This window comes from Erinaceus europaeus, chromosome 6, assembly GCF_950295315.1.
Source record: "Erinaceus europaeus chromosome 6, mEriEur2.1, whole genome shotgun sequence".
Lineage (NCBI taxonomy): Eukaryota > Metazoa > Chordata > Mammalia > Eulipotyphla > Erinaceidae > Erinaceus > Erinaceus europaeus.
The window spans coordinates 17,597,613-17,616,108 of record NC_080167.1 but is presented as its reverse complement, the minus strand read 5'-3'; the positions used below and the strand labels follow the sequence as shown (position 1 = coordinate 17,616,108).

Genomic DNA, 18,496 nt, shown 5'->3' with positions numbered 1-18,496 from the left:
CCACTCTTGGAGGGCCTGGCCCTGGGGTGCTATGCTTTCATCCTGCTGGCCTTCAGAGTAGTACAGGGGCCCAGCTCTGCTGCATGTGCTCTATAGCCCCAGGGAAATTGTGCACCTACTATGTGAGCGCGTGCGGGGGTAGGGGGCTTATGAATTGACGTGTCTGTGGAGTGTTCTCCATGCTGAGACAGTGATGGGGGGGACCGAAGGGGGTCCCAGTGGTGTGTCCTGAGCCAGGACAGACTGGCAAGAACTGTTTCCTTTGTGGGTGTAGTGGCTTCTCTGAGCCCATTGGGCATTCTGATGTGTGTATGAGTGTGTATGTGAGAGCGAGTGTGAAGAGCGTGTGTGTGCGCCTTTGTGTGTGTGAGTCCATGTGGGAGTGCATGGCGTGAGTGCCTGTGTGTGTGACTGTGTGTGCCCATGTGAGTGTGTGTAAGTCTGTTTTTCTTTTCTTTTTGTTTTTGCCTCCAGGGTTATTGCTGGGGCTCGGTGCCAGCACTACAAATCCACTGCTCCTGGAGGCCATTTTTCCCATTTTATTGGACAAGACAGAGAGAAATTGAGAGGAGACAGAGAGAGATAGACACTTGCAGACCTGCTTTGCCGCTTGTGAAATGTCCCTCCTGCAGGTGGGGTGGCTGGAAGTCAGGTCCTTGTGTGGACCCTTGTACTCAGTCCTGTATGTGCTTAACTGGATGCACCTTTGCCAGACCCCCTGGAATATGTCTTCATGCAGCCTCTGCCATGCTGCTGGTGAGGAACGTGGGAGCCATGGAACCTTCCATACTCCGAGAAGAGAGGCCTTCTGCCCAGTGTGTGGGTGGGTCCGCTTCTCACTGGGCAGGCTGTGGGCTGGGCGCCTGTGTGTGGGGCTCTGGGTACCCGTGGGGAAAAAGACTCTCAGGGCCATGGAGGTGGACTGGGAACCTTCCCCTCTATAGGGGGTGGGAGTGGGCATGGGTGGGGCTGGTGCTTGTTGCCGCCCTCTGCTGGCTCTGGGGGCCTTGTAGGGCCTGGCTGGACCCCCAGTCTTCCCGGCTGGGACTCAGAAGCACCCCCTCTCCCCGTCCTCCTCCCCACAGTCTGGGTCTCGCTGATGACCTGGATGGGGAGTGCTGAGGGGCCCTCCTGCAGCTGGGGAAATTGAAGCTCAGAACTGGGAGGCATCTTGTCTTGCTCAGACTTTGTTGTCTGTCCTCCGAGGGGTCCAGAGTCTCCTGCCTGACTCTGGGCCACGTCCACTTCTTTGTCACTGCTGCTTCCATCACACTTACCTGGATGCTGGCTCCTTGTCCTCTCCCCTCAGCGTCCTCTCTGCAGCATCCTGGCCCTGTGCTCCCCTCCTCTGACACTTCCTGCGGTTCTCCACTGCCCTCGAGACCCACTCTGTCCTTGGGTGGCGCTGCCCTCCAGTCACCACTCTGGAGCACACAGGTTCTGCTCATCCCTCTCCCCCAGTTCCTGCTCCAGAAAGTTCTCCCTGATGCTTGTCCCCCCATATCCCCCAGGGCTGGGGACACACAGGCTCCTTGAGGCTCCCGTTCTTGTCTCTGGGGTTGCTGCCTCTGGCTGGACCCTCTGCGGCCCTGTGACCCTCCTTGGCCTGGACCCCAAAGTGTCTATAAATCAATAGGTGATACGGGGGCTGGGTGATGGCACACCCGGTTGAGCGCACATGTTATAGTGCGCAAAGACGTGGGTTCAGGCCCCTGGTCCCCTCCTGGCGGGGGAGGTTCACAACTGGTAAAGCAGGGCTGCAGGTGTCACCCTCTCTCTTTCCTCCTTCCTCTCAATTTTGGCTGTCTGTATCCAATAAATAAATAAAGGTAACAAAAAAAAATACAATAAATGGGTGCTTCTGTGTCCCACATTCGCCACCTTTGCCACCTCCAGGGAGCACACGAGGTCTGAGTTCCAGTCTCATCATCCTGAGCCAGGGTGATGCTCCAGTTAACCCCCTCCCCCCTCTTGCCCCCTCCCTCCCTTGGTCCCTCCTTCCCCCCTGCCTCCCTGTCTTTCTCCAGTAATAAAGTCTAAAAAAACAAATCAATGCACCAATATGAGCTCTGGAGACCCTCACCCACCCCACGAGAGGTCCCCAAGTTCTGGTGCCGCCTAGAAGCCATTGGGGTTGGCCTCTTCCCAGGTATCCACTTGCTCCTCCAGAGAGCAGACAGGCCTGGGGGGTGGGGGGAGGACATATGAAACCAAGAGGGCCTGGCGGGAGGTTTGAGATGCCAGAGCCACTTCCACAGCAGGGGCTCTACCTGCACCCCCAGCCTTAGGTCTGTGGTCCCTGGGGGCCGCCTGGGGTCCGGTCCCTGCATCACTTGCCCTCCCCTCTCTGCCTGGGTTCTGTGTGTGCCAGTAGTTGCTTTCTCTCTGTGAAGTCACTCCTCACTGAGTGACACGGAGTCTTGTTTGGAAAATGACAGGACTAGGCTGAGCTGGGCGTGTCCCCCAGGCCTCAGGTGGTGTGTGGGCAGACATGCTTGTGTGGGGCATCTTTGTGTTTCTTGAGGGCGGTAGGATGGAGTCTCAAAGGGGAACTGACCTGGCCAAGGCTGCTGGGTACCTATGTGGTTGTGAATCACTGGGCACACCCTTTTTTGGTGGCCAGGAAGCCCACCTGGACTTCTGAGTCCATCTGTCTCCACTTTGGAGTCCTCTGTCTCCCAAGGAAGCTGGAGGGTGGACAGCACCCTCTGAGAGCTTGCCTCCTGGCTGCCCCCTACCCGGAGGAGTCAGAACATTCCTGACAAGTGGCAGAGATCTGGGCTGGGCTGGGCTGAGCTGGGCTGGCCCAGGCTGAGCACAACGAGGGCAGGCGTGGTGCCATCTGCCTCGTTGCGGGACCTGATGGCTTGGCCTCTTTCCACCATCAGATCTGCCACCTGCCTATTTGGCACCTCCTGCCCATTTGGCCAGGAGGGGGTCTTTTCTGTGCTGCTCGACCCAAGACTGATTGGCTCACATTGGGTCCAGAGTCTCAAGGTTGTCTCTCATTGGCTATTATCAGGACCAGAGTCTCAAGACTGATTCTCATTGGCTCCTGTTGGGTCACATGTCCATCACTAGACCGCTCATGGTCCCAGGGATATAGGCTTTGGATTGGCCAGACATGGGTCACATGCCCACTTCTAGAAGGGAGGGGAAGGTTGGATGGTTCTGGAAAGGAAGTCCAGATTGTAGCAGTGGAAGCTGGGGTGGAGAGTAGGGTACAGTTGGAGGTACGGGGCTCTGGCTTGGGGGTCTTGTTTCTCCTGAGTCCCCTTCCTCCCCACCGTGTTATAAGTCTTTCCTTAGTGACCTCATCATGGCCATCACCTGTGTAGGTTCCTCGTGAGGGTGTGGGCATGGGAGCACACAGGACAGTGCAGGGAGGGGGACCGTCTCTCCGCCTGGTCACCTGGGAGGCCACCTGGCCTCACCATGGCATGAGGACTCCTTGGACCACAAACTTTCTCTCCTGAGGCCTATTGTCCCAGTCTGCAGAGCTGCTGGCTGGGTTCTGATGTTCCCTCCTGGAGGACACGCTTACCCATTAGCCACAGCCAGCGTCCCTCTGTCTGCAGTGTGCCTCCACTGAGCTCTCGACTTCTTAGGCAGCCCTATGTCACAGTGGGTCACCAGGAGGTCAGTGGCCTCCGTTTCCTGAGCTGACCTCCCTCCTCTGGGCCATGCGTCTCACACAGGACACTATTCCTTGGCTTAGACACCACATGAGGCTGTTGGGGGGAAGGTGACCCAGGGGCCTAGGGTACAATGGTTACTGAGGTCAGGTGTGCTGAGGGGCACCTGGGAGTGGGGAGGCAGCGCCCACGGAAGGGGTCCAGGTGCTGCTGGGTGAGGGATGTGGTCTGGGGTGTCCTCGCCCTGGTGTGGCATCTACACAGGTGTCCCTCAAGCCACCAGCATCCCTGGCTGAGCTGCCCCTGCAGAGATGGGGTGCTGGGACCCCCGGAGTAGCTGGGCCAGGGCGCGATCCCTGTGGGGCTGCTGTCCTCCTTGACTCTCTGGTTTCTGGTTTTTACCAGGTGCCCGTGACAGATGACAAGCACTGGCTTCTGACCCCCGCTGGCTGCTGAGAGGACGCTGACTGGCTGCCCCAGAACCTGCTGCCATGTCTGGGTCCACACAGCCTGTGGCGCAGACTTGGAGGGCCACGGAGCCCCGCTACCCGCCCCATGGCCTCCCCTACCCTGTACAGATTGCCCGGCCCCACACGGTAAGCTCCCGTGACCTGGCTCCTGGAGCTGGAACTGCTGTATCCCCGTTGTCCCCAGGATGGAGGGGGGCACTAGGCAGGGGCCACTGCATCCACGTCCTTTAATGCTTGGGGGACCCCCAGACCTCCCAACTGCCTGGTCTCACCCATTTCCCCCTTTATTGAGGATTGGGGTGACTTCTCGGGGTGATGCCACAGCCCCTCCCTCGTCTATCTCAGCACTGGGGGGAGCTCACTCCCCCTGTCTGAGTCCCCAGGCTGGTGCTTTTGGGGTGGGGGTGGGGCAAACTGTGTGGGGGAGCTGGTGTGCCCCCTTGTCCTCTGAGGCTGGGGGCCCACATTACTTGCTTGCACCTCTAGTGACTGGGGCCCTAAGGGGGGCCCTTTGAGAGTCTCTGTTGGCATTCCTCTGCTGTGTCCTATGTCCTTGGGCACTTGCTCAGAAGACCCCGGGGACTAGGCACCCCATGCCCCACTTCCTGGTTGCTTGGTGAGGGGGTGTGAGGCCTGGCATTCGCGGCTGGGCAGAAACAGGCGCTGGGTGTATGTCTATCTGTGTGGGTGTGTGTCTGTGTGTGTGCTAGTGTGTATTTTTGACCTGTCTGGCCCCTCCTCATGTGACACAAGGACATGGCCAGAGAGGTTGTTGCCATCAGAACCAAAGGTGGCTTTGCCCTGAGCTCTCTGACCTGGCCTGGAGGTGTTCTGGGGGGCTTCAGTTGCCTTTGGGTCTCCAGGGCGAGGCAGGTGGGCTGTGCCAGGTGGCAGGGCAGCCCGGAGTGGCTGTCACAGGCCGAGTGACTGAGGCCAGGCCCCTCCCCAAGACTGGAGCTGAGTCTTAACTGTCATCCTGGGTGGTCACAGTGGGTACAGCGAGGGGGCTGCTCCTGCCAGGCCCTGTGCCTGTACTGTCACTCCAAACTGTCCCAGAGCTTCCTGGCTGTCTCCTTGGTGACTCTGGGGTGCTGCTGGCTTCTGTCCTTGCCTGTCCCCTGGTGTGGACCCAGCCTTAGGGCCCCCTCTGTCTCCTGGGCCCCTACCCCCTCCCCTCTGCTCCGGCTGGGCCTTTCCTGGGTTACTCAGTGTCACCCGCTGACCCCACACACCTCTCACCACCCCGGGTGTTGGTGACGTAGGGACTGCTGGTCAAGACCCAACGGTCACACCCCCAGAGTGAGCTGGATAGCCTGGGGCAAGGTGTCATTGACCCTGCTGAGGGCAGAGAGCAGAGGTCAGTGGTCACTGTTGGGTCTAAGCCCTGGGTCTGGACCTTCCAGGCTCCTCACAGACCCATGAGGGTGGAGGTGTCAGGGTGCAGTTGGGGGGGGGGTGTTACAAGGGGGCTGGGCACACACTGTAGGCCTCGCTTGTGGTCGCATGCTTGAGAAGACACATGGGAAAGAGAGCAGAGTGGACTCTGCCCAGATCTGGGGACAGGGGGAGAGGCCAGGGGCAGCCACTGCCTGGCCACCCAGCAGTCCAACCGGGACCCCTATGCTCGGCCACTCCTCCTCCTTGACGCCCCTTCAGTGCCCCCTCACATCCCTAGAGAACACTGCCCTTTGTGTCTGCCACCTGGGATGCCTGATGAGGATTTGCTAAATGAATAAGTGAGTGAATGAATCAGTGACTGGGTGAATGAATGAGTGAGTGAATGAATGAATAAGTGAATGAAATGAGTGGATTAATGAATAAATGAATGAGTGAATAACCAAGTGAATAAACAAATGATTGAATGGATGAATGAATGAGCAAATACACAGATGAACGAATGGGGTGAATGAATGCAGGAGTGAATGAATGCAGGAGTGATGTGCCCAGTGTGAGTGTCCCGGAGCCTCTCCTTGTAGCCACCCCCGAGTGCCTGGCGAGGTGCTGGAGAGCCAAAAGCACAGTGGGCAGGGGGTTTAGTCTCAGGCCAGGCTGCTGTTCTGTGGCAGCTGTCGCTCAGGCTCAGCTAGGGTCCCGCTCTCCTGGCTGCTTCCGGTCACCCTCACTCTCTCTTGGGCTCCACTCTCACCTTCCTCTAGAGTTCCCAGGCCTCCTTGAGGGCTCCAGGCTCTGCCCTGGACTCTCCTGCCTGCGGGCCTGGCTGGAATCCATGCCTGGAATCCAGGCCCCAGGGCCCCCCGCTTTGGCCCCCATGATGCTCCTTGTGTTTGGCAGTGCTCGCACCATCTTTTCAAGGCTACTCCGGCAGAGGAAGGGCTGGCTTCCACCGCTTTGCTCATTTTGCTTTTGTGTAAAGAATGGCAGTGGGTCCTCCTGGGCCAGGTGCCTGTTTCTAAGACAGGAGATGAAAGCTTGGAGGGTCAGCGGGCTGGGGCTGGTGCCGGGGAGAAGAGCAGATGGGCACCTGCAGCCCAGGCCTGGTTACTTTCCGTGGGCAGGCCAAGCTGCAAGGGCCCCCCACCTCCACCCCCTTTTTTCTTGAAGGGTCTGGTGTGCATTTTCTGTTCTGCCTGCCCCCAGCTTCTCTCTTTCTTTTCCTTTACATTTGATAGGATAGAGAGAAATTAAGAAGGGAGGGGGAGCTAGAGGGAGAAAGACACCTGCAGACCTGCTTCACCGCTCATGAGGTAGAGCGTCACCCTCCCCTCACAAGTGGGGATCAGGGGCTTGCACCTGGTCTTATCCTTTCATGTAGTACTATGTGCACTTAATTGTGTGCTCCTACCCCCACCCCCAGCTTCTCTGCAGGAGTAATGGCGTCAGGAGGGCAGCTAAAGGAGTGCTGAATTTTAGAGGAACTCGGGAGTATTTAAAAAATGTGTCAAGGGCTGGGGAGGTTGCATAGTGGTTTTGCAAAAGACTTCGGTGCCTCAGTTCCAAGATCCCAGGTCGATCCCCTGCACCACCATAAGCTGGAGCTGAGCTGGTTAAAAAAAAAAAAAGTCTAGTCTTTGGTGATGTAGAGTAGCATAATGTGGGGCCAGGTGGTGGTGCACTTGGTTAAGTGCACACATTACAGTGTACAGGGGACCTGCCCAGGTTCAAGCCCCTGGTCCTTACCTACAGGGGGGAGAGCTTCATGAGTGGTGCAGCAGGGCTGCAGGTCTCTCTCTCTGTCTCTCTCTATATCTGTCTCCCCCACCCCTCTCAATTTCTCTGTCTCTATGTAATAATAAATAAAGATGTTAAATAGAGAGAGAGAGAGAGAGAAGGAGAGAGAAGCACACATAATGGTTCTGCAAAAGACTTTCCCTACCTGAGATTCCAGGTTCAGTCTCCAACACCACTGTAAAGCAGAGCTGAGCAGTGCTCTGGTAAAGGACAAAGAAAAGGTGACTAGAGTGGAGGGTAGATAGCTTAATGGTTATGCAAGCAGACTCTCATGCCTGAGGCTCCAAAGTCCCAGGTTCAATCCCCCGCACCACCATAAGCCAGAGCTTTTTTTTTTTTTTTTTTAAAAAAAAAAAAAGTAAATAAATAAATAAAATAAACTACCTACAGATCTCTCCTTCCCACACCTCACTCGTGTCAGACATGACGAAGTCATTTCCGCTCCAGGCAGACAGCACTGGATTGGACAGATTTGGATTGTTGAGGTGTGCTAGCCTAGCTCTGTGGTCTGTGGCAAAGCCCGGGCCAGGGGTCCCCTCTGTCCTTGCTGCCGACCCAGGATGTAGAGCTGTGGAGCAAGAAGGAGGAGCCTCCTCGCCGCACCAGCCCACCTAGCCCCTCCTCTCCAGCCAGCGTGGCTGTGACTGGCCCAGGAGGAGGACCTGACCCTGGAGAGGCTGCCTGTGTCCACACCCCATGTCCCCAGCTCCTCTCACCCCCTGACCCCCGCAGGATGTGGGGCTGTTGGAGTACCAGCACCACCCCCGGGAATACACCGCGCACCTGTCTCCCGGCTCCATCATCCAGCCCCAGCGGCGGAGGCCCTCGTTGCTGTCGGAGTTCCAGCCTGGGAATGAAAGGTGGGCACCATAGGAAACCCTGGACGGGGACGGGGGCGGGGACGAGGACGGGGACTCCCAGGGCCACGCTGGCAGGGACTTCAGGCTCTCTGGTTGTGTGACTCAGGCTAGAGGAGCCCCTCCGAGATGTGGGGTGCGAGCTAGACCCCATCTCTCGCTTGCCCTCCTGGCCCTCCTCTGCTTGTCCCTCAGCGAGCTGTGGATGGAGGGGACCCCAAGAGGCCTGGGCTTTGAGCAGGGGGTTCCTCTAAGTGTGTGTTCAGAGGGTGGGGGTCTGCTCACTGCCAGGCTGTGTGTCATACTGTCATCGCGCGCCCCCCCCCAAGGGCCCAGGAGCTGCACCTGCGGCCCGAGGCACACACCTTCCTGCCAGAGCTGGGCAAGACGGAGCTGGACTTCCTGGAGAGCAAGCGACCACGCCTGGAGCTGCTGCCTGACCCCCTGCTTCGGCCCAGCCCACTGCTCGGCCCGCCTGGTGCCTCCGAGGACCTGGCCAAGGTGGGCCTGGGGGCAGGGTGGGGACGGGACGGGATGGGAGGGAGGACACACCCCGGGGGGTGCAGGCTCCTCACAGGGGGTCACTGTGGGGGTGTTCTGCTGCACCACATGTCTGTCTAGGATGCGGTCCTGCCCCAGGGAAGCACACCAGAGTTCAGACATGGTGGGATGGAGCTTCTAGAACCTTCTCTGAGCAGCCCATGGCTTGTGGACGGGGCAGCTCACTGGTGGCTGCTCTGACTGCTGCTGGTCTCCCAGACCTCTCCACCTGCCACCCCTCACTCCAGGGTACTTCGCAGTCTCCTGTCTGTCTGTCTCCTTTTCCTTGTTTATGTTTGACTCTTCATGGCACCTGTGGGTCTCTCATGTTTGATCTCATGGCTCCAGTCCATTTTTTTTTCTTTGTTTAAAAAACCATTTTTAGGGGCTGGGTGGTGACGCACACTTGTTATCGTGCTCAAGGACCTGGGTGTGGGGTCTTGCCTTCCACCTGCAGGGGGGAGGTTTCATGAGCGGTGAAGCAGGCCTGCAGGTGTCTGTCTCTTTACCTCTCCATCTTCCCTTCCATCTCAATTTCTCTGTCCTATTCAATAAAATTGAAAAAATTGGGGGCCCGGGTGATAGCGCACTGGGTTAAACACACACAGTACGAAGCCAGAGGACCAGCGCAAGGATCTTGGTTCAAGCCCCGGCTCCCCACCTGCAAGGGGGTCACTTTACAAGCGGTGAAGCAGGTCTGCAGGTGTCTTATCTTTCTCTCCCCCGTCGTCTCTGTCTTCCCCCTCCTCTCAATTTCTCTCTGTCCTATCCAACAATAACAACAACAACAACAACAACAAAAGGAAAAATGGCCTCCAGGAGCAGTGAATTTGTAGTGTAGGCACCAAGCCCCAGTGATAACCCTGGAGACAATAAATAAATAAATAAATAAATAAATAAATAAATAAAACAAATTAGAAGAGGGACAAAAATGGCCACCGGGAGCACTGGATTCCTACTCCCGGCACTGCGAGCCACTTTAGAATTATCCCCGACAGTCCCGGTTCTAATATCCCTTTGTCTGTGAGGCATAGTTGACTCACACACACACAGTACAGGGACTTGACTTAAAGATCAATCCTGCCAACAGACCTGAATCCAGGAGTTGGTCAGCTTCAGGAATGGCTTGATCCAGGCCCCATCCTTCTCTTCCTAGATTCTCTTCAGGTTCATGTCTTGGCTCTGCCACCTTCCAATGGTCCTGGGGTGTCATGTAATGAAATAGTTCTTCCCTTTCCATGTTCAAGGCCTGTGGAGGCTGCCCCTGCCACCTCCCATCCCCATCTTTCTGCCTAAACAAATGTAATTTTGTGAGTGTTATCTCTGGGCATCTGATTGGTACAGTGAACTTGCTTTGCTATTTGCCCTGTGGCCTGGAGCTGAAACAGCCAGCAGACCAGGGAGAACCATCTGGAAGCCCAGTGACCTGGCTGCCGGCCCAGTTACTGCAGTTCTTTATTGGAGCTTTATAGCTGAACTTTTTTTTTTTTTTGCTCTCTGGTTATGAGCCTGTGATTCATGGTGGGGGGGGGGGTCGCTTGGCTCCACCGTCTGTAGAGCTTCCCCAGTTTCATGCATGTGGTGCTGGGGCTTGAACCCACGTCCTTGCATAGAGCAGAGTGCTGTGCTGTCTCCTGGGCCTCGAACGTGACTCCTTTTTGGCCGGCCTGCTGTGACTGGGGGTTGTGGGGGCGTGAGGTATGGGGTGTGGGCTGCTGGCTCTGGCTCTGGGGGTCCACGGTGAGACATGTTGGTGGTGGCTGCTTTCAGCTTGTAAGAACTTTGGAGAAAGTGTTCAGGCTGGGCGGTGGCACACCTGGTTAGTGCACGTATTACCATGCACAAGGACCCCGGTTCTAGCCCCCAGTACCTTCTGCATTGGGAAAGCTTTATGGGTGGTGAAGCAGGGCTCCTCTCTGTTCTATTGATAAAACAAAGTTGGGGGGGGGAGAGAAAGATCAGGTTCAGTCCCGTACACCACCATAAGCCAGAGCTATTCTCTGATAAAAACAAACAAAAAAAAAACCATATTCCCAGAGGGACAAAGAATAGGAAAACTTTCGGGGAGGGGGAGATAGGATGTGGAGTTCTGGTGGTGGGAATTGTGTAGCAGTACACCTCTGTTCCCTATGATCTTGTCAATATTTACATTGTTATAAATAAAGGAGAGAAAGTTCCCCAGTGAACCCTGGCTCTGCCCTGCTGACCGGGGGTGGGCACACTGACTCCACTGAAGCTACTTTAGAGGATCCCTCCCTCTGTGGGGGGATCCGTTTTGGGTGACTCCCCCACATTCCCTTCTGCAGCCCTGAGTCTGGTTCTGCTGGTGCCCTCTTGGTCTGGCGGGTGGATGGGCCCCCGGGACAGGTATGGAGGACCCCTGAGGGTGGGGTAGGGTACTTCTAGTGCCTGCACAGTAGCCAGGCTCCATCACCCCTCAGACTCTCAAGAAGCCAGCTGTGGTGGGCAGGGCGGGAGGAGTGATATGTGTGAGGCTCGGGCCTGGGTTCCAGGCCCCGTGAGGTGACGGCTCGTTCCGAGGAGGGGGAGCTGGCAGCCAGCTGCACGTGTCCCAGGGAACAATGCATCCTCTGTCCCAGCTGCAGCTGGGGTGGGGGGTAGACTCCCCGGGCCCCATCAGCAGCTGCCTCCTGCCCACACACTCTCCTCCAGGCCCTGCCATTCTGGGGGTGGGATGCCATGTTCTACAGATAGGGAAACTGAGGCAAAGTGGGGTGTGTGGTTGGCTCAAGGCCCTGGAGCTGAGGTTCTGCCCTGGAGTGGGGACTGAGACTTGGGTACACAGGGCTGGGCTGGATCAGGACTGGGGTTGGTTGACCCCTTCGTGTGCCCATCCTGGTGAGGTGCTCAGACATGGGGGCAGAGTCGGGGGGGGGGTTAGCAACTGATGGAGGGGGTGTGGAGGGTGGGCTCCTTCCTTCCCCTGCTAAACATACGCCTGTGGTCAGTTGACTCTGGAGGGAGAGCAGGGACACAGGCATTTCAGGAGAGATGGTGGGGCTGGGGGAGAGGGGGGTGCACAGGCCAGGCTCGAGCCCCGGCACCACCGTGGTGGCTCTCCTCTTTTAAAAATTTTTTTTTTGTATTTATTTTTTCCTTTTTGTTGCCCTTGTTTTTATTGTTGTCAAAGTTATTATTGTTGTTACTGATGTCGTCGTTGTTGGATAGGACAGAGAGAAATGGAGAGAGGAGGGGAAGAAGAGGGGGAGAGAAAGATAGACACCTGCAGACCTGCTTCACCACCTGTGAAGCGACTACCCTGCAGGTGGGGAGCCGGGGGCTTGAACCGGGATCCTTATGCTGGTCCTTGTGCTTTGTGCCACCTGCGCTTAACCCGCCGCACTACCACCCGACTCCCGGCTCTCCTCTTTTCAAGTTATTTTTTAATTTTATTTTTATATTTATTTATTTATTTATTCCCTTTCGTTGCCCTTGTTTTTTATTGTAGTTATTGTTGTTGTTATTGATGTCATCGTTGTTGGATAGGACAGAGAGGAGGGGAAGACAGAGAGGGGGAGAGAAAGATAGACACCTGCAGACCTGCTTCACCACTTGCAAAGTGACTACCCTGCAGGTGGGGAGCCTGGGACTTGAACGGGGATCCTTACGCTGGTCCTTGTGCTTTGCAGTGCCAGAAATCAAGAGGGAAAGGGTGATAGAAAGAGAGAGAGAGACACTGCAGCACTGCTTCACCACTTGCAAAGTTTCCCCCCTGCAGGTGGGGACTGGGGGCTCGAACCTGGGTCCTTGTGCACTGTAACATGTGCGCTCAACCAGGTGTGCCACCACCTGGCCCCCTGACTCCCTCTTGATTTCTGTCTGTCTGGATGATGAAGCCATCCAGAACGGTGGGATCACAGTTGCACAAGGCCTGGACTTCACTAAACAGGAAACAAACAGTAGGCACTGGGAGGTGACCTCGGTGGTGTGCTGACAGTGCTGTGTGTCCTCCCCCCTCTCAGGAGCGCGGCCTGGCAGGGAAGCTGGAGCCGGTGTCGCCCCCGAGCCCACCGCGCACCGGGGGAGAGCTGGAACTGGTGCCCCCACGCCTATCCAAGGAGGAATTGATCCAGAATATGGACCGTGTGGACCGCGAGATCACCATGGTGGAGCAGCAGATCTCCAAGCTCAAGAAGAAGCAGGTGTGGGGCGGAAGTGGGTGGAAAAAGGGAGGGGCGGCCTGCAGGGTCCCACCATTTCTGCCACTGCCTAGCCACTTGGGGTGGCTGTGACTGTCAGGCCCTTATGCTCTTCCCCTTTGCTGGGTGGAGGAGGGACCTGGGCAGCTCTCCCTCCTCGGTTTCCCTTTCTGTAAAATGGATGAGAAGGACCTACATGGGGGACTGTGACGTGGGTCAGGGCCTTGGGGTCTTGGAACCACCCCTGTGCTTCCTGTGGTGTCGTGCGGCTGGATGCCATATCCAGGCCCGTGTGGTCACGGCCTGTGACACTTGGTCAGTAAGGGGTGGGAGTGACCACTCCTCTTCCTGGCCATACTCCCTTCGAGCCCTTGCTTGCAGCCTAGGAGGGGCTGCACATCCGGGGCCTTCCCTCTCCCTCTGTGCTCATCGCTCGGAGGATCCACTGGAATGTTCTGGAACGTTGTCCAGCAGCGGCTAAGGGCCCTCATTTCCCCCTACCCCTGCTCAGCGACACTTGTCACTCAGCTCTCCCACTGGCGGTGACGGAGTGTGGCTTTCTTTTTAAGATTACTTTACTTACTTTTTAAAATTTTTTAAAATTATCTTTATTTATTTGATAGATAACCAGAAATCGAGAGGGAAGTGGGTGATAGAGAGGGAGCTAGAGGGGCTGGGTCACAGCGCACCTGGTTGAGAGTACATGTTACAATGTGCAAGGACCCAGGTTCAAGTTCAATGTGCAAGGACCCAGGTTCAAGTTCAGTGTGCAAGGACCCAGGTTCACCTGCAAGGGGAAAGCTTTGTGAATGGTGAAACAGGTCTGCAGGTGTCTGTCTGTCTCTCTTCCTTTCTATCTCCCCCTTCCCTCTTTATTTCTGACTGTCCCTATCCGATAAATAAAAATAATAGAAAGAGAGAGAGGGAGAGAGATGGAGAGAGACAACGGAAGCCCTGCTTCACTACATGTAAAGCTTCCCTCCTGCAAGTAGAGACTGGGGGGCTTGAACTCCCCCCCGCCCCCTTGTGCATGGTGACGTGTGCGCTCTACCTAGTATACCACTGCCCAGCCCTGGGAGTGTGGTTTTCGTTGTGTTCCCTGCCAGCACTGTCCCTATGTCATCTGTTTGGGTCCTCAGAGCAGTCTCCATGGGGCCTCCTCCAGGGCGATCCTGAGGGTCAGAGAGGTCCAGCCACCTGCCCGAGGCCCGTGGGCTGGTGAGGGTGCAGTTCTCCAGGGGGCAGGCTTGGCTTGCCCCCATTTTCCAGAGTAGGAAAGTGAAGCTCGGAGATAGGGGTCGGCTTCTCAGCAGGTATGGCGTGGGTGGGATGGGGGGGGTCTCAGCCTGCATGGGGGGCACGGGCAGCGTCAGTGTTGGGGGCTGTCAGCTCTCAGGAGACCACTTAGCTAACAGGGATACCGAAGCTTGAACCCGGGAGCCGGGCCTCGGGCATGGAGTCCCCACGTGAGTCAGAGGAAGTAGCAGTGGCCTGACTTCCTGCCGCCCAGTTCCACCCATGGTGCTCATCCCTGCACCCCCCTCCCCACCACCACCCACAGCAACAGCTGGAGGAGGAGGCCGCCAAGCCGCCGGAGCCTGAGAAGCCGGTGTCACCGCCGCCCATCGAGTCCAAGCACCGCAGCCTAGTGCAGATAATCTACGATGAGAACCGGGTATGTGTGCCCAGGGTGCCCGGCTGGCATGCAGGTCTCCCAGAAGGACTGGGCTTGCTGCCTGGGGCTTGGCCTCACATCAGATTTCTCTCTTTCTCTCTCTGTGTGTGTGTGTGTGTGTGTGTGTGTGTGTGTGTGTGTGTCCGTTTGTTCGTTTGTTCCAGGCAGCTGGGGGGCTCTGGTGTTAGATTCCCGGCAGCCTCGGTCCCCCTCCCTTTCTGAAGGTCACAGAGTTGATGTGGCTGAGCTGGGGGTGGGAAGGCCGTGACCTGGGCCCAGTCCCCAGAGAGGTTCATCGAGGCTGCAGTGACAGTTGTTGCTGGTTGGCTTCAGGTGTGGCTGGATCCAGGTGTCAAAGCTGTCTTTGGGAGGTTCTCCCACCACACCACACCCCCCCACCATTTCTGCTTGGTTAGTGCCAGTCTCCTTCTTGGGCAGGGCTCCCCTTTAGAGTCTGGGAGTGCGGTGACCCCCTCACTATTCCTGGTTGAGATGTGGGGGGAGCTTCTCCTGTGGGAGGGGGTGGAGGCTATGCCTGGAGAGGTGACAGGTGACATTGCTCTGTCCCCATCGCTCAGCCCCTTCGTCTGACTTCATGCCTGGTGGTGTGTGTGTGTGTGTATGTGGGGGGGGACCCTGGTCCCCCCCCACGTACAGACAAGCACTCATGAGGACTCTGAAACATGGCGTTACTTTCCCAAGACCCCACCCTTGTGAGTGGCTGGGACTTGTCTGGGTCCTGGGGTTCCGAAAGCAGACGCTCCTGGTGGTCAGCTCAGTGTGTGAGCATGTCTCACTCACGTGTTCATTAACTCACTCCTTCATTCACTGATTCACTCACTCATTCATTCAGCGGCACAGAGCACCTGTTAGGTGTTTCTGCTGTCCCAGCACAGGGGACATAGTGAGGACTTGGTCTACACTGCCTGCTACCCTGCCACTGGCCTCTGCATGGCTGTGTCCACTGCCTGAGTGAAGAGTTTGGGCCTGCCAGTGAGGCCGCTCGACTCCAGACTGCACCTGCAAGTAGAAGGTGGCCCAGTGACAGGAGGGCAGCGGGAAGGGGAGTTGTCCGACCACCTCCCCACCCATCCCACGGGCTCTCTGAATCAGGGCCTCCTGTGGACATGCTCCTGCCTTTGGATCCTGGGATCAGCGGGATTAGGGTGAATCCTCCTGCTCTCTGACCCCCGTTAGCACTCTGCTCTACTCTTCTCCCCCAACTTCTGGGCTCATCTGCCTGGGGACACCCCACGGGGACAGAGCTGCTGTAGTCCCCCCCAGCCTCCTCCCACAAGGACAGGTGGGGACAGGGTTCCTGGAAGCTTCCAATGGGCTGTGGCCTCTGGGAGGATTAGAACCAGTGGTGCCCCTGGTTGAGCATCTTGTCCCCGGGCGCAAGGACCTGGGTTCAGATCCTCACTCCCCACCTGCAGGGGGGAAGCTTCAGGAGCGGTGAAGCAGGTCTGCAGGTGTCTCTCTTTCTCTCTCCCTCTCTGTCTCCCCCTGCTCTCTCAGTTTCTCTCTGTCTTATCACATAAAATAGAAAAAAAAATAAGGGAAGAAAAATGGCCACCAGAAGTGGTGGATTTGTAGTGCCAGCACGAGCCCCAGCTACAACCCTGGAGGCAAAACAAAAACAAAAGATGGTCAGGAGCTGACAGAGTGGGTTATGCCATAGGCTTTTGGGCCTGAGACTCTAGGTCCTGGGTTCGATTCCCTTCACCCTTTTGCCACCTTTGCAAGAGTGTTAGCCTTTGGCCCCCATCCCCGTCACACCCCAGCACACCTGTCTGTCTGTCTGCCTGCCGCACCGCGGGCCCAGCCTCATGGTTCCTGTGCTTTATCCAGAGTGGAGGCTCAGGGAATGTTTGGGGTACCTCATTGGCCTGACTGACAGGGCTCCACCTTGCTCACTCCAGATGAACCTGGGCACCGCGGGGACTGTGGATTGACACCAGAGCTGGCAGTCTCAAGCCTGGGCCAACTCCCTGTGGGCTCTGACCCCTATTTCTCTCCTTTTGAGGCTGGTGGCCAGTGGGACTTCTCCCTGTCTTCCTAGGGGTTTCACTCCCCCCCCCCCCCCCGGGACGCTGGCTGGGCCATAGGCAGAACTGTTTCCCCTCCCCACTTGCCTTGGGCTCTGCACCCCTTATCTCAGAGGCTGGGGCCCACTCTGTTATGCCAGTGCCTTAAATCCTGTGACTTGCTGCGGGCAGGGCTCTGGGTCATTATCCTATTCTATCCTATTATTTTTAAATTTTTTTATATTTATATTTATTTTTCCCTTTTTGTTGCTCTTGTTGTAGTTATTGTTGTTGTTGATGTCGTCATTGTTGGATAGGACAGAGAGAAATGGTGAGAGGAGGGGAAAACGGGGAGAGAAAGATAGACACCTGCAGACCTGCTTCACCGCCTGTAAAGGGACTCCCCTGCAGGTGGGGAGCCTTGGGCCTGAACCGGGATCCTGACGCCGGTCCTTGTGCTTTGTGCCGCGTGCGCTTAACCCGCTGCGCTACCGCCCGACTCCCCTCTATTCTTTTTAATTTGTTTTTATGTTGAATAGAGAGAGAAAAATCTAGAGGGGAGGAAGAGATAGAGCAGGAGAGAGACAGAGAAACACCTGCAGCCCTGCTTTAACACTTGTGAAGCTTTCCTTCTGCAGGTGGGGACCAGGGTCTTGAACTAGGGTCCCAGCAGCGGGGTAGCATATGTGCTCAACTGGGTGCAGCACTACCTGGCCCCGAGTCTTTCTTGAGTGACGTGGGGGACAGTTTGTCTGTGGCATTGTGGACTTGTTGGCCCACCCGCCCAGCTCCATCAGTACAGAGAGGTGCTCCCCAGTGGGGCGACAGCACCGCCTGCCTCTGCCATTGGTGCACCTCTCAGAACAGCCAGGCCCGGACCCTCAGGGTCCCCGTGCCCCTTGGCTGTTCCCAGAGCGCCTGGTGGTCCTGGCCAGAACAATGGCCATCCTGACGGCCAGGCATCTGGCGTGCCCCCTGAGCCTGAATATCGGCGCAGGGGACTGGTAGATGACTGGTGAGAACAGTCTCTGGATGTGCACCCCGGGAGTCCTAGAAAGGGTGCCCCCCGCTGGCTCTGAGGTCACAGGGGATGCCCTCAGCTTCCTGGGGCCCTTGAGGCTGTCCCCAGCCCCTGGGGGATTGTCTTGTGGGGATACCCTGCACCCCTCCCGGTCCTGCCTGTGCTGGAGTCTGCGGATGGGGTGGTGTGTGTGTGTGTGTGTGTGTGTGTGTGTGTGTGTGTGTGTCCGTCCGTCCCACCTCCTGCTCCTGGGTAGTGCTCCAGCTGACTCCTCCCTCTCCTTTCGCAGAAGAAGGCCGAGGCTGCCCACCGCATCCTGGAAGGTCTAGGGCCGCAGGTGGAGCTGGTGAGTGCTGGACTGGGGGATGGGAGGGTGGGAGAGATGGGGGTGTGTGGGGGTCGTGGTGGAAGGAGGAAGTCCTCTTTTGTCCCGACTGCCGGGTGGGGGGCAGGAAGTGTGCCTTCCTATAAGAGGCTGGGCACGCCCTTCCCCTCCCAAGCCTGGTGCTGACAAGGGTCCCCCACGTGGGGCCACCCATGTGCGTGGTTTCATCTTCAGGGGACGTGGGCTTGGGCCACCAGGTGACCCATGTGTCGCTCCCAGGTCTCAGCTCAGTGTCCCCGCAGAGGACTGGGTGAGGGAGGCTCTCAGTCCGCTTCTGGGATCCTTTCAGATTCCCAGTGACTTGTGACCCTCCATGTCCCTTCTCGGCCACCCTCAGTGTTTGGGGGTGGTTAGCAGATCACTGATAGGTGCCCCCCAGCCTGGAATCCTCCACCCAGGCCATAGAGGGTCAGGGTGTGCAGACAGTGGGGGGCGCATAGGCTCAGTGGCCCAACCCCCCCATGGGTGAGAGACCCCAGCCTGGGCCCCGGTTCCTCCATGGGGACCTTTTTGGGGACATCTTTGGCAGTTTTAGGA

General features: G+C 57.2%; 1 protein-coding gene across 17 annotated transcripts in view; it reads left to right on the top strand.

Annotated features, from left to right (window-relative positions):
• Window positions 1–18,496, top strand: part of NCOR2 (nuclear receptor corepressor 2) — a 118,460-nt gene that overhangs the window by 35,622 nt on the left and 64,342 nt on the right. For all 17 annotated transcript variants that reach the window (XM_060193276.1, XM_060193290.1, XM_060193289.1 and 14 more), the window contains 6 exons: window positions 4,041–4,231; window positions 8,027–8,154; window positions 8,481–8,652; window positions 12,675–12,854; window positions 14,413–14,526; window positions 17,864–17,920. In XM_060193276.1, coding sequence (XP_060049259.1) covers window positions 4,127–4,231; window positions 8,027–8,154; window positions 8,481–8,652; window positions 12,675–12,854; window positions 14,413–14,526; window positions 17,864–17,920 — 756 coding nt within the window. In that variant the 5' untranslated portion in view covers window positions 4,041–4,126. The remainder of the gene's footprint in view (window positions 1–4,040; window positions 4,232–8,026; window positions 8,155–8,480; window positions 8,653–12,674; window positions 12,855–14,412; window positions 14,527–17,863; window positions 17,921–18,496) is intronic.